This window comes from Trachypithecus francoisi, unplaced genomic scaffold, assembly GCF_009764315.1.
Source record: "Trachypithecus francoisi isolate TF-2019V2 unplaced genomic scaffold, Tfra_2.0 Lachesis_group0, whole genome shotgun sequence".
In the NCBI taxonomy this organism is placed as follows: Eukaryota; Metazoa; Chordata; class Mammalia; order Primates; family Cercopithecidae; genus Trachypithecus; species Trachypithecus francoisi.
In genome coordinates this window covers 162,641,458-162,657,529 of record NW_022681453.1, presented here as the reverse complement: position 1 = coordinate 162,657,529, position 16,072 = coordinate 162,641,458, and the positions used below count along the sequence as shown (strand labels likewise).

General features: G+C 38.3%; 1 protein-coding gene across 2 annotated transcripts in view; it reads right to left on the bottom strand.

Annotated features, from left to right (window-relative positions):
• The window catches only part of MRPL3 (mitochondrial ribosomal protein L3), a 40,811-nt gene extending 25,739 nt beyond the window's left edge, over positions 1-15,072 (bottom strand). Inside the window, exons 1-5 of one of the 2 annotated variants that reach the window (XM_033212673.1) lie at positions 14,793-15,072; positions 13,603-13,787; positions 12,194-12,285; positions 9,976-10,074; positions 1,844-1,943 (exon numbers count right to left, since the gene is read on the bottom strand). In XM_033212673.1, coding sequence (XP_033068564.1) covers positions 1,844-1,943; positions 9,976-10,074; positions 12,194-12,285; positions 13,603-13,787; positions 14,793-14,884 — 568 coding nt within the window. In that variant the 5' untranslated portion in view covers positions 14,885-15,072. The remainder of the gene's footprint in view (positions 1-1,843; positions 1,944-9,975; positions 10,075-12,193; positions 12,286-13,602; positions 13,788-14,792) is intronic. The other variant, XM_033212674.1, reaches the window with a different exon arrangement.
• Between the last annotated feature and the right edge of the window lie 1,000 nt (positions 15,073-16,072).

Below are 16,072 nucleotides of genomic sequence, written 5' to 3'. Positions count from 1 at the left end.
TTAAATACCTTGTACCCACTGGACAAACAGGAAACAATTACTTGAACCCAAGTCCCTCACATGGTGAGTATGTATGACATCTATATAAAGCCTCTACGTATCAGATTTTGGGTGAACTCCTCATTGTATCAATAAAACACAGTTCTCCAGTTCATGCTTAGATATTTAGAATAGCAAAAAATTGCCTTTATAGATACTCTTAATTTTATATAGAAATGTTTACAAAACCAGTTGTATGTAAATAAAGTCTTACTTTAAATGTACTTCGGAAATGTTATTTAAAAAGTTTTAAAATTTTGTGATGAATCAAAGCCCTTCATAATATTGTTTACATAAACTTGAAACTAACATTTACGAGAACTATTTGGCAATTAATTAGCAAACATTTACAGGGCACTTACAAATATGTGCAGCTAGAAATTCAAGAATGTAAGACACGGCCCCTGACAGCAAGACATTTATTATCTTGGTAAAGAATAAACATTAACATCATCAAGTAAGATACACTTTTTTAAATGGCAGAAACCACTGTAGTAGAGAATGTGACTGAAAGTTGATTATAGTTATAGTTTATTTAATACAAGCAGCAAAGTGCTGTAGGATTTTGGGGGGGACCTCCTTTAAGTTACAACCCAACCTGGATTTATATAGGCAGAGAAAAATGTTGAATGAAGAAAACAGATTTAATCATTCCACACTGTCTACGTATTATCAAAACATCACACTGCACCCCATAAATGTATATAATTATGATGTCAATGAAAATAGTATTAATTTTTTAAAAAGAAATTAAAAGTGACCTTTTATGAGGTTGAACTGCTGATTTTTGACCATTTTGGACGCCAAAAAACGATTTTATATGATTTGAGCTACAGCAAAAGTTAATGTGGGCTTAATTTTATCTTTATCATAAACATAGAGTTTAAGAAAGTTAGATGTGTTAATACCAAAGAGAATATTAAAAAGTGCTTCGGAACTGTCTATACAACAAATATTTTAGAACTATCCCTTTATATTTAAAGTAGTTCCATTATAAACCATTCTAATACACAATGACCCAAGTACCTCTATTAATTTTTATATTTAATTCCATTTACCTTGTCTTAAAATTGCAAAATTTTAACTTCAAAGAATACTTTTAATTCTACCTTATATCAAGGCTGACCATGTCACACCAATAAAAGCCCGTTGCAACTGTATTTTACTTAAAGCAGTTTAGTTCAGATATTAAATACCAAATCTTAAAACAGCATTCTACTGTCTTCTTGTCAGAACTCAAGTTCAGAGATCAGGGAGCTTTTCTGAAGTTCAGACATCAAAATGCTGTATTTTGCTAACCATATGAGCCAATATAATCATATGCCAAATCTTTACTTTTTGACATTTCATGGATTAGGCAAAATATCTTGGAATTTTTAAGTAAGAATCTTTACACTGAGGTGCTATGGTCAGTCCCTTCTGTTGTTATATTTTCTCCAGTTCTTCTATCTAAGCAAGAGCCTGGCTATTTTTCATGAACGCCAGCCTATGACCAATGATCTTTGAATTTCAAAAGTTACTGTATTTCTTTGAGGTGGCTTTTTCAAATGTTAAACTCTCTCTACATTAAAAACAAAAGTGTTCCTCCCTCTCTCACGGAAAGCAAACAGTTCTCTACAGGTTTTTCCACTTAAAAAAAAACAAAACGGCTTATTTGTTCCTAGTGATTAAATCAGATACAGTTTTGTATTTAAAAGTAAGTGAGACTTCGCATTTTAGATGTAGCTTTACTGAAAGGGCTGACATTAAACAAATAGCATATTTGGGTATTTTTACCTCCCTCCTCTCCCTGACCTGAAATTACCTGGTTTAATTGCAGCATTATCTGTTATATTAAAGATTTTAACTGTCTGTTTTGGCGGCAATCCAAGTTCTCGGTAAAATTCCAATACGGATGTAGCTTTCTAGAGGAAAAACAGCACATATAAGTAATACATTGAATACTCAAAGTGGAATTGAATGCATAGAGATCTAAACCAAGTTATTAGCATCCCAGAAAATAAATCAAAGCATACCTTATTCCTTAATGAACAAAGGGCACCCAATACCCCTTATTTAAGGGAGGTGAGATTTATAGCTATATTTTATCACATCTCTGTGAATAATCTTACTACTTAGATTCCAACCATGTACACAGTGTTCACATATAGTACACTGGGAAAGACCTCTGTTCTGCAGGAAAATAAAGAGCTGTGCTCATTTTTAAATTCTGACCAGAGACTGTCTGAATTAAGAACCCAAACCCCGAAAAATCAACTCTCTGCCTATTTTGCACTTATTCTGAACTGGAAGAAAACACGGTATGTTACATTTAAATGTTATGACCACAAACTTCAGAATCTCAAATGTGGCCAGGTTGTATCTACAGATACGTAAATATCTCTGGTTCAATCATTTTCACACTCTATAAGGAAACTAAGTCACATCCTTTTCTGAAATCCTCACCACTGTTTCCTCTTCCTCCCTTTGAGCTGATCAAATAAAAGAATTAAGAGAACTTCTCCATGCTCTTACCAAATCAAATTGTCTATACCAGTACTTGTATATTAACAGTACTATGCTCCCACCCCACTCTAGGTTACACATGAGATGCACATGGGGGGCTTCTAGAAAATGCCAATGGCAAGGGTCCTCTGCTTAGAGATTGTAACTTCACTGTCTAGTGTGGGGTCTAGGCATTGCTAATTTTCAAGCACCTCACATGATTTCTATGTCAAATTGGGGCTGGAAATCATGCTGATAGATAAGCTGTCCATATTTTTATTAAAAGCACTAATTCCCACCCCTTCACACCTATTCAATAGTTCCCTCCTGAAACTGTCCCCACTCTCTTCTAAGAAATCTTCATTTTTCTCCTCTTTCTACTGGAACTTCCTATCACTATATACAACATGTCACAATAATTCACATATTAAAACAAACTTTTCCTTGACCACATATTCTTTAGCTAATTTTTCTGTTCCCTCTTACAGCAAAGCTCCTGGAAGGACTTGCCAAGTCTACTTTCTCTCCTCCCATTCTGTGAACCCAGTTTACTTAGGCGTTTTCAGCCCCTAGCACTCAATGGAAAGTGCTTGTCATTCACCAAGGATCTCCAGTCAACGACACTGGTTGATACTCATTTTACTGAATCTACCAGCAATGCTTAACACAGGTGACCACTCTCTCCACAAAAGACTTTCTCTTGGCTTCCAGTTACTACTCCCTCGATTCTCATATATGTGAATGACTGCACATTTCTAACTTCAATTCCAAATTCTACTCTGAACTATAAATTCCTATGTCCAACTGTCAAGCCATTATCTCCACTTCAATGTCATATAGAAACTTAAGCTTAACGTGTCTAAAACTGAACTCCCTTAACCAAGCCTGCCCTTCCCTGGCCTTCGTCCAAATCTCAATAAACAAGGTAACTCCCACAATGCTGCTGTTTAGGCCAAAAATCTTATAGTCACCTTTGATTCTTTTCTTCTTCACATTTCACGTCCCATTCATCAGCAATTCCTCCAGACTATTTAAAAATACAGCCCACACCAACCACTTACCACCCCATCCCAACGTCAACCTCATCCACTATCTTCTGCCTGGATTATTTCAATAGCCTCCTAACTGGTCTCCAACCTTCCACACTCCTGACTCTCTAGTCTGTTCTCAATTCACAGGCTGGCATTATCATTTTAAAACTCAAGCCATATCATATAACTACAGTGGCTCCTACTTCTTGCAGAATCCAGTCCTAAGTCCTTACCATGGTTTAAAAGGTTCTACACAATCTGACCTCATCTTTTACTCTCCTCCTGACTCACCCTGCTTCAGAAAAAAATGCACTCCCTTATTGGCCCAAGAACACATTACACACTGGCCTCAAGACCTTTGCACATCCTATTGCCTGTCTAGAATGCTTTTCTGCCATATTTTTGCATGACTGGCTCCCTTACTTATTCAGGTATCGATCAGAATATCAACTTACCTTGTCTAATTACTCAATCTGAAATAGCACCATTTTTTGTCACTTATCAACTCTTCAGCCTACTTTTATTTTATTAAAGTATATTATTTTTATTAATACCAGTTATTTAAGCATACCAGGAAGCTTCCGAGAAAAATCCTTTACATTTTTAGTATTATCCTTCAAAGCATTTATCTCCATGTGTCATGATACACATTTTTTACTGTTTCTATGTCTTCTATGATAGCAGTACCTAACCTTTTCGGTACCAGGGACTGGTTTCACAGAAGACCATTTTTCCACAGACCAGTGGAGGCAGCAGGAGGGACGGTTTCAGAATGATAACTGTTCCACCTCAGATTATCAGGCATTAGAGTCTCATAAGGAGCATGCAACCTAGATCCCTCACATGCACAGCTCACAAGAGGGTTCGTGCTTCTGTAAGAATCTAATGCTGCCACTGATCTGACTGACAGGAGGTAGAGCTCAGGTGGTAACTAATGCTCACTCACCTGCTGTTCACCTCCTGCTGTGCAGTCCAGTTCCTAACAGGCCACAGAGCAGTCCACAGTCTGGGGGTTGGGAATCCCTGTTCTATGTAAGGGCCTCTCCATTTCACCCCCAAACCTACCCAAATGTAAGCTTCCTGAAAGCAGAGACTTGCTTTAGTTGTTGCTGTATCCCCAGCTCCTGGTAGATCCTGTTGTCTGCTCTCCACTCCTGCCTTCTGTCCTGCCATTGTAAACATCACTACAACCAGTGTCATTAAAAACAAAACCTATGGACATCTTATTTTCTTATAATTCCTGGGTCTTCCCCCCAACCTTAATTCTTAAGACTCGATATAGATTGCTATAGGACTTGACAATTTCCTGATGTGAAGAGGGCCTCTTTCATCACAATATATAACATAGTACATCTATTTTCCTGTTGTTCCCTCTCCCTCAACTTTCTAACCATACCCTGAAGGCCCCCAATAGCTATTGTACTCTATGTATGCTTACCTGTATCTGTCTGCACCACTCTCTTCAGCTGTGATCTCCTCCCTACCCTGCTTAAAGCTTCAAAGCTGAGGAAGAGGGAACACCAGGCAGATGTATCCATGTTGGTTTTATTCTGGTGAAAAGAGGCACCCTTCACACTAGGAAATATAAGTAAATGTCTCCAGTACTAAATTCAGTTATATTTCCTATCCAGATCCCTCTCTGAGCAGCCTTACCAGAGCACATTGCTCCTTTGTCTATACCAACACTAGACACTGGAATATATCTCAATTATTGTCCATATCACCATACACTTATCTACTCAAATGTTGGTCAGCATGCTGACCTGTGAGCACCTGGATGGTAAACGCTGTTTTTTATTCATCTGTGTCTCTAACTTTACAGCTAAGAACAGTGGCAGGTTAGACAATAAAGAAGTGGGCTAAATGAACAATGAAAAGAAACAGAAGATAAAGGACAGGCATCCATCTGGGTATAAAGTTTGTCTAACTCCTCCTACTTTTCTACTCTTCTGCTGCATCAGTTCTTGGAACACAATGTTACTGTGTTTGTGGCCTCAATCTTCAGGTCTAGTTACTGTAAAAGTACAGGCCTAAAAGATACATCATGACTTGCTCTAAGGATGAACAAATCGGCAAGAAACTACTATAAAACCAAACCAATAGTAACTTATAATTTAAAAAATAAGAATAGCAGCAACTGAAAAACCCTAATCAACTCAAGATAACACTGATAATAACAAAGTATCCTTCCCCGAAATTCCAGTGAAGTGCCTGCATAGTCAGACTTGTTTGTAGAATATGTGAATACTCAGCAAACTTTAGTTACCTGTTCAGTTTAAAATGTAAACCGTTAGTACCCCTTTATAACTTACTCAGTTGCCTATAGTTGACATGAAATTGGGTGGCACTGGCTTGTAAGCACAGAAGTTTAATTTTTGGATCAGTCTACAACTTACCAGGAATCTCCCTGGGGCTCTCCAGTGGAGCCATACAACAAATGCTGAGAAGCTCTACTCTGATGTCCACTGAAGACTGTTTGACACCTCATAGAGTTCTCTCAAGAAGCTATCCTTTCCTCCACAAGAGTGATACCACAAATTCATTCCAATCATTCTCTATTATTTTATTTCCTACATGCTGAAATTAACACTAACGCCCAACACCACTATTATCAAGTACCCTGCTTTTCATCTTCAATCATACTCACTTCTGCAACAAGTACAAACACAAAATTTTCATTTAACAGTATGGCTCCCCGAAATTATTTTCCTGATGTATAAAATTCAGATTTATTAAATTTTAGAATCAAGTTTATTTTTGACATTCACATATTCCACATGATTTTAAAAGCATATTATTTTGTTAATGTCAGCTTTTTAAGCATATCTGGAAGTTTCTGAGGAAAATCCTTTACTATTTTAGTAATACAAAACAGACCATATAAACATCTCAACCTAAGTAACTTTTTAGACTAAACCATAAATAGAACCAAGGTAAAACATACTTATCATCTAATTTCACTAATAAACACTTTTTTATTTTAAAATAAAAAATCAAAATATTGTAAAATTAGGTCTCAGTCAGGAGGAAAACCAAATGCTCAAGTGGACTTAAAACCAGAAGCAGTGTGAAAGACTTTTTTTTTTCAAACTTCTAAATAAGTAAATGATTTCAAAAGGCAATTTAAAAGACTGACAGTATTGTCACACTTGGATAATCCCATCTATGCGGTTGCATTCTTTTCCCCCACTTCACAGTTCTCTGCAATTATCCTTCCCACAATGAAAATACCTCTCCTCCTAAGATGAATTGATTTAATCAATGTTGAAGGCCATTTAACTTCCTCATTCAAAAACACTATGTACCACATCAGTTTTTATTTATAATAAGGTACAAAATAAAAAGGCAATGTAGTCTAATTTCTTGGAGTCATAAATTCTTTACAGATGAAAAGAAAACAGTTCTAACACTATTATAAATAAAAGTGATTTAATTAATTTCCAAATGTTTAGATATATGAAATTCTATATTCATAGGTCTTCGTTTTTTAAAAAATCCTCTATAATCAATCTATTTGCAATTTTTCTTGAGAGCTATAATATGAAGTCTGTATACCTTTAGCTTCAAAAATCTGTTTTCCAACAAAAATGTTGTATTTACAAATAATTCTAAAACTTCATTTTCACATTTCATTTTGAAGAAAGGTCAGTTTATAGACAAAGCTTTTTTTTGATATTGTAATAAATGTCATCTGGACTTAGAAATTTTGTATCTTGAAGAAAGAAGGGCCTTTGCAGTACTTTCTATGCTAGAGAAGTGAAGTTTTCAAAGTTTATGTAAATTAAGTGGGTCAAAATCCAGAACATTAGAACATAACATCCAAATCACCCTGCTGTGCTATGCAACCACTGAAGAGAATAAAGCTATCAGAATAAGCTAAAGAGAAAAAAATGTGTGAACAGCCTCAACTATGAAATGCAGTACCTATCATTTCTGTAATATTTTTAATTATTAGTACTGTTACAGTAATACTATTAGTATTACTTTCATAAAATTTTGATTATAACACATCTTCATCACTAAGTAAAATAGAATAAATTGAGCTCCCACTTTTTTTCTCCAAACTTTTTTTTTCTTGAGAACTAAAATATTCAGAGAACCAATGTGAGACTTTCAGAACTGGAAGAGAATTTAGAGACCATCAAGTACTATTCCTTGTTTTTACGGGTAAGAAAACAGATGTTCAAAAGGTGAGTAAGGGGGACCTAAAGGTAGAAATCAGGATTAGAACTCAACTCTTCTGATCCCACATCACTTATTCTCTCACCACCTCGTATTTCAGGGGAAGCAACCTTCACAGACCTGCTGGGGCAGAAGGGATTACCCTAGCATGCTTGATTTACAAACATCAAGGCCATGAAGTCATCAATTTACAAAACTGGTAATGAAAATGAAGATGATGATGCTAGTCATTACAAAAACCCAGAAGTACAATCAAGTAGGAAACAGTGGCATCTATCAAACCAAAGAATTACTCATATAAAGGCTGGTACATATTAATACACTTTTAAAAAGTCAAACACTTGATTTTTTTAAAAAGTTCCCATAAATATCTCATTGTACGTTATAATTACTATGGAGTTATTTGAAGCCCGAGCTTGTTAGTCAATAAATTGTTAAGAATAGCAGGAGAGATATTATTACAAAGTTGTAAAGAAAAATAAATGGTCTATGCTACCATAATACTCAAAAATAGCTAACTTCTCTAACACGAAACAAAATAAACCATGTCACAGATTTCAATGATATCCACCACTTACCAACTATCAGTATTTCTCACCATTTATAGAACTATGATTTTGTGAACATCTCAAACATCGCTTTCCTCCAAAGCTTCCCTTTTCCTTGTTCCTATTCCAGAGTATGTCATCAGCACTGACCTGTGTCCTTCCACCCAGTCCTTTCCAATCCCTGCTTCTTCCAATCTCAGTGCAACTGCCTTGCTTATAAAGGCTCTTATCAACTCTCCCCTGATCTCTTAAAACAGTCTCCTAAAGTCTTTCCTCTTGCTAGATTTTTAAAATCTTAGGTAACTAATTTAACAATTTGAACAAGTTACCTAAAGAATTCAGAAAGCACCTCAAAGTTTATAGGATGAAGTCTAAACCTCACACTACCTTGATAGCTACAACTTCACCACCCTCCCAACACTGGCCCGGCCTGCACACTAAGATGCAGCCACATTACACTTCTCTTCCCAAGAACACATGCTCTTCCATGTTGTCTCTGCTTCTACAGAGGCCATTCTTTCTGGAATGCCTCTAACAGCCATTTTCCTTTCTGTTCTCCTCCTTGTGAAACCTCCTGGGATTTTCCCTGGCAGAATTGGCTGTCTCTGGTTCTGTGCTCCTTAGATTTATAATATTGTACTGGGATGGCTGGTTTATTTGTGTAACTTCCTCACTAGCTTATGAGCTCCCAGGGGGTAGATATCAAGACACACTTAAATAAGGCTCTGGAGTCTGTCACTCTACTTCTTACCAGTGGGTGACTTTGAATGAGTTAGTTAACTGCGTTAGCCTCAGAGGCTGAAAAGTATACATAAAGCAACAAATGAAAAAGGCGTAATGCTTATGCATGTGGCATGTAATAAATGTTCAATAAAAGTTAACTAGGATAAGAAAATAGAGGAGTTAGTAGGCACACAATAAACAACTGATAGTTTTGAGAGTCAGAGAGTATAGGTTGTATCCTAACTTCTGCCTTGTTCATTTCATAAACAATTTACAACGGAAAAAAGGTTGTCTTAGAGATAAGCAATGTGTTCTAGTAAACCTAAACATGTTTAGTGAAAGCCATCACCATTTTGAGAAAGGTTTTCTGGTTTTAGTTATTCAATACAGGATACTCAGTAGGCAGCTTTTCCAAACTACACACTCAGTACTCTACTTTAAAAAAAAAATGCTTTATTAAAAAAATGTGATTTGGGTTCTTATATAGCTTTCTCCTAAACACTGAAAGCTCCTTCTAGAATACACAAAATTAATTTCCACGTGCTCTTGGTGTCAAGTGTTAAGACAACTTTCCATAGGAAGAAAGTGAAATGGAACATAAAACAATAACAACCAAATCTACTGAGTGTCTGTTATATTCTAGGCACATTTGAAAAACCTAATTTAATCCATGTGATAAACCTATTAGGTAAGTAGTATTTTTATTCCCATTATACAGATATACAAACACTACAGCTTACAGAGGTAAAAGTACTTGTTCCAGATACAGGGGGAGGTATTAGAACAAACTCAAGAGTCTCCAAGACTCCCGGGCAAAATGGCTGTGCCAGACTGCCTCCCCCAAATACACAATTTTCCTCACAAACAAATGCAAGTTTGTGGCTGTGGAACAATCTCAAAACATAAACTCATCCACATTTGAAACGGATGAAAAATGCGGTATTCTAGCTATGAAAATACATCCTTACACGAAAACGTGATACAGTTTTTCCCCCTACAGACAGGGCTGCCGTTTTTCCATTATGGTTTTCCTTTGAAGTATACTTTAGGACATGGCAGTCTCGTACCTAAAAAAACAAACATAAAAAACTAAGCATGTGCCAATACATATTTTAACATTGCAAACCAGCCACATTGAGACCTTAGGACAAACAGGAATTCCCTACAGTTACTTACCTCATCTTTCCTCTAACACCAACCACAATCTTAAAAACATAAATTTTTTTTAAAAAAATGATTAAATACACACTTTGGGAGGCCGAGGTGGGTGGATCACGAGGTCAGGAGATCAAGACCATCCTGGCTAACACAGTGAAACCCCATCTCTACTAAAATACAAAAAATTAGCCAGGCGTGGTGGTGGGCGCCTGTAGTCCCAGCAACTCGGGAGGCTACGGCAGGAGAATGGCGAGAACCCGGGAGGCGGAGCTTGCAGTAAACCAAGATCGCACCACTGCACTCCAGCCTGGGCACCAGAGCGAGACTCCATCTCAAAAAAATAAAAGATAAAATGAGTATAAACAAAATATACATGCAACCACTACCCAGCTCAAAAGTAAAATCCCAAAAGCCCGTGTGTGTCTCTTCCCAATCACCTCCTCATCTTTTTACCCTAGAGCAGGAGTACTCAAAAGTATGGTGACCAGCCAAGCAGTGTCAGGATCCCCTGGGAACTTAAAGATGCAGATTCTCAGGCCTCAATCCAGACCCACTGAAACAGAATCTTGGTGTTTTATAAGACCTCTAAGTGATTCTGAGGTTCACTAAAATTTGAGAAGCACTGCCCTAGAAATAACTGTTGACATTTATGGTAACCATTTACTTTTCTTTGTAATTACTATTTTAGAAAGTATTGCTTAATAATGTATTTAGATTTGCCTGCTTTAAACTTTATATAAATGGAATCAGATTTTAGGTACTCTTCCATGTCTTAATTCACTTATTTGTAAGGTTCATCTATATTGTGTGTAGCTCTATTCTGTTCACTTTCATTGCTGTACAACACTTCATTATGTGAAAATAACATGATCTGTTTACCTGTTCTACTGTGGACAGAGACTTGGGTTATTTCTAGTTTGCTGGGATTAAGTGTGATGCTGCTGCTCAAGTTTTCTAGTAATACTTGGAAGCGGAATTGCTAGACTACAAGGCTTACCCGTCTTAATTTTGCCATATAATACTAAAGTGTTTTCCAAAATGGTTTTGTACCAATTTATAATCCCACCAGCCATTCCTGAAAGTCCCCTGCCCCCACCAGTTTCCTCAGAGTTCACAAAACTACTGTCTTATACTTGATCATTCAGAGCCAATAATAATGAGAAAGGGATCTATAGACTCTTTGTGCCTTATTAGCACTTCAAGCACTTAGGTGCATGAGCTCGTACTTTACATCACCTGTATCATTACTTGCCTAAGACTAAGCCACAAGGATCAACTGAGTTGTTCAAAGTGATTTGGGGAGTGATGATCTCCTACCAGTATCTTTCTATAATAACAATAATAACAACAACAACAATAATAATGATAAAGACAATAGTAGCTAATATATAGTGGACACGTAACATTGTTTCAAGTGCCTGACATTTATCATCTTGTGCAACCTACACAATAACCTTTTGAGGTAGGTCACAATTATTTCTTTTACAGAATAGAGCATCTTTTACAGATGAGGCACAGTGCTCCAAGGAACACACTAGTAAGTGGCAGAATCAGGACTGCAACTCAGGTATTCTGGTCTCAGGACCCACATTCTTACCCATTAGACTACAGCTTATCTTAGTGAACAAAATGCAGCCTCGCCAGACAAGAGTATTATATTCTGTTAGCAAAAAGATCAAAACTGTAATGTGGAGTTGAAAGAATTCCATAAAAGAAAACAAAATGGGACTGAGATGTTTTTCCAATTATGAAGTAAACAAGGGGATCTGTAAAAGGATAGGTTATACTTAAAAAAAAAAATTCATTGCTCCGGTTGTCCAAATACCAGTATCAGAAGGCCATTGCTCAGGCAAGGGTGAGGGCATTCCTGAAATCACCATAAGTTCTTTAATACTATTTATGTTCAACATTACCCCTTTCTTCACCATACAGTTCCATGTTTCAGGATACAAACAGTTCTTGTTAAGGTTTGCACAAACAGATCTTGAGACACATAGATATCTCTTACATCTTCTGTTTCTTTCTTACCTGAAGTAATGTGACCACGTGCTTTTGACCATCCTTGGTCCATAAAGGCATCATGCCCAGTTTCAAGGCAATAAGGCCAACTCTAAAGGAACCTGGCAATTAAAACCAAAGCAATGTGAACTAAAGCTTTTGCAACACTCGCCAATATGATGAAATCGTTTTTCCCAAAACCAGGTTTCAGTATGAGGAGCAGGCACAAAAGAAATATGCCAATATATTCAGAGTAAAATAGGAGTGTTCTTTACAGACATAAGTGCCTTCAACCATGCCTGGCATGACATATTGGTGCTCAATAAATATTTGTAAAATGAACAAACATAAATAGATGAAATAAAGAAAATACATAAGTTAGATATATTCTGGTTTTAAAATAATGGCATTCATACAGGGCATGATAAATCCATCATTTTGCTTTCCTAGTATCAATTCTTACCCAACTTTATTCATTAGAAAACATCTATTACTCAGACTCTGAGAAGATAGCTGAGGCTATAGAGATGTCACAACTGGTCATATATTGCTAAAATATGTACGTCTACAACAAGACACTTAGATTCTTTGCATATACTGGTAAAGTTGCCTCATTAAGAAGTTTTGACAACCAATTCAACTGTCACAATAAACCCTAACCAGGAACCACACACTTAATAGAAAAGGCCTTATTCCTCTTGGTCTGGCTACACATGGGTTTAGCATCTTTCTAGACACCAAGAGCTGATTCAGGAGTTATGCTTCCCAAATCTACAGTGCTACAACATCCCAACTGAACATCCATGCAACACATTACAATTTACATCACACTCTTGCAGCCTTTCTTTCCTGACTTATATTCTTTTTAGCTGAAGTAAACAAGAGAATGTATGCAGAATGACTCTCCCTTCACCTATAAAACAGCTTCTCAAGGAGGTCTTTTTTTTTTTTTTTTGAGACGGAGTCTCGCTCTGCCGCCCAGGCTGGAGTGCAGTGGCCGGATCTCAGCTCACTGTAAGCTCCGCCTCCCGGGTTCACGCCATTCTCCTGCCTCAGCCTCCCGAGTGACTGGGACTACAGGCGCCCGCCACGTCGCCCGGCTAGGTTTTTGTATTTTTTAGTAGAGACGGGGTTTCACCGTGTTAGCCAGGATGGTCTTGACCTCCTGACCTCGTGATCCGCCCGTCTCGGCCTCCCAAAGTGCTGGGATTACAGGCTTGAGCCACCGCGCCCGGCCGAAGGTCTTTATTATCATCAGGCATTCACTAAAACTAGACTAGGAGGTTGGATATAAACTTGCAAAACAAACCACAATAGAACAGACACAGCACATGAAAAATAAATTAATGATAAATTTATCAAGCAGTCACTAGGATTTTAAATGTGTCCAGCCACACGGTAATTAGGAAAAGAGAGCTCATCAAATACAAAATAATCACCTGGTTCCCAAGGATGTATAGGCCATGGTTCATCTTTCAGAGGACATAGTTTACTTGCTAATTGGGCTTTATCTTCATCAGAGACCAACTGCTTAATGAATGGGACATTTTCTTCAGAAAGATGCTCATCCCACCATGTACCACTCTTCCCATGAATACTTCTAACAAAAAGCCAGATGTGTGTTCTATAAAAAGAAAAAATAAAACCAAACCACAATTTTAAAACTTCCTCCATTTAATATAGAAAAGGGAAGTCACAAATTGGAAAGTGCAGTCAGGGCCTTAGGAAAGGGCTTAGATTCTGTATACTTTTTTTTCATGTCTCCAACCTTTTCTTCACCCCCACATTCCTTCGGATAAGGCTGACATTTAAACTGTTAGTCGTTACCCTGGAGAAAAAAAATTCATTTTCTCCTCGCAGATAAACAGATTCCCAAAAAAACAGTCCTACCTATAGACATGAGAAGTCACTAACCCATTTGGACGTGTACCTTAATAGTTACACATTCAGTGGAGGTGGCAGAAGGTGGCATGCTGTTTGTCTAATAAGCTCACCTCCTCCCTGCAATGACATGGCCTGGGTTCAGAGAAGTAAAGAAACTGGGTGTGCAAAGTTAAAAGATCCACAAAAGGCATGATCTCTGAACGATCTCTGAACAGGTGAGCGTACCCTTAGTGGGTGGAGGTCAGGAAGAAGGGGTGTAATTCTTGCATGGAGGGTCAGAACGGAAGTAAAGCTTTCTGCAGTCTACTCTCCTTTTGTAGTCAGGTAAATTCAGGTTAGATTCCCAATTTTCTACTTATTAGTTGAGTGACTTTGGGCAAATTAACTCACCTCTCTAGCCTTCAGTTTTAACTGTAATCTTTATGATAGTAGTTTGCTCCCGTGAGGCTACATAAGGCACCTCATACACTTAGCAGAGCGCTCAGTACCTGGCAAACGCTCACTAATTGTAAGATATGACTGCTGTTAATAGCCTTCGCTGCTAGGGGCTGGCTCATAAGCGTTTTTTAAAAATCACCACTTCAATCCCCTTACAACGTGCTTCCTTAGGTTAACGGCCCTTACTCTTCTGTGTCCCACGTCTGAACAGAGCCCCTTCCTTCTGCACCCACAGTAGGCCCAACTGCACCAGGCCATTCCACTGCTCCAGGACGCGGCTGTGCAGGACACCCTCACACCTTCCTACCTGTTCCCCGGGCCAACGGCAGCACCCAGGCCTTCCCTGACTCGACCCAGCACCTGGGCGCCGACCTGGGACAGCAGCCTCCAACCCGGCATGGATTAGCCTGGGAAGACTCGACTCACGACTTCCGGGCGCCCCGCCGCTCTGCTTTCAGAGCGTCCCCACGCCACCGCCACGTGGACTCAGCAGCCGTGGGGAAGTCGCCGCAAGGGTAGCCGGAATGGTCTCCGAACGTTGCCCTCCGCGACGGAAAGAAACGCCGGACCCACTTCCGGTGCGTTTTACAATGAATTCCGGGCACTGGAATCGCTCTCCGGAAACTATAGTTCCGCTTCCACCGTTGTCCTGCTTTGGATCTGAGTTGGAGTTGGTACGGATGGGTGGGGACAGACTCGCCTCTCCAGGGGTAAAATAAAGGGGGATGTTCAGAGTTTAAACTTTAGAATAATAAGGACAGACTTCCTAAGGACGCTAAGGAAAATGAAAACACTTCTATATAGTGCCCGTTGTGGGGCAACTCATTATGCTAAGCAGCGCTTGATAATCTTGTATTTGTTAATCATAAAAATCGGTCCTGAAAGGAAGTAGTTATTTTTGAATTATAAATGAGGAAACTGACTCAGAATTTAAGTGCTAGCCCAAAACAACACATCTGGCAGAGGAGCAGAGTTGGCACTGAAACAGGGTTGGCATGTGTTAGCAAGAGACTACAGCCATAGAAATGATGTATGACTGCCAGGGCTGGATCATAAAATATATTGTTACTTCAGTTTTTGTCTCTTGGATTGCTCCCTATGGAGAAAGCTAGCCGTCATTTCCTGCATACACTCAAACAGCTCTGCAGGGAGAAACATATGAAGAGGAATCAACTAGCCAGTCATGTCTGAGCCACCTAGGAAGTGGATCCACCAGCCCTAGGCTGCAACTCGTGAAGACATTAAGCCTGAATCACCCAGCCAGGCAACTCAAGAATTCCTGACCAGAAGAAATTGCCATAGAAAATAAATGATTACTGTTTTTTGGAGTCATTAAGCTTTAGGGTAATTTGTGACGCAGCAATAGATAGCTAATGCACCTTCTCTACAAACAATCCCCTGTCCTGGGTTCCAGATCCAGCCTAATCACCATCTATGTGACTAGGACTTTTATTCTTCTACTAATTCCCTTATTTGTCAGATTACTGTTTGTAGAAATTTGGAAATAAGAACTTTAAAGTGTAGCTATTTCAACCTTCTCTTTTTACTAGAGATCTGGCTATCCTGGCTTAACAGGTCCAGACAATG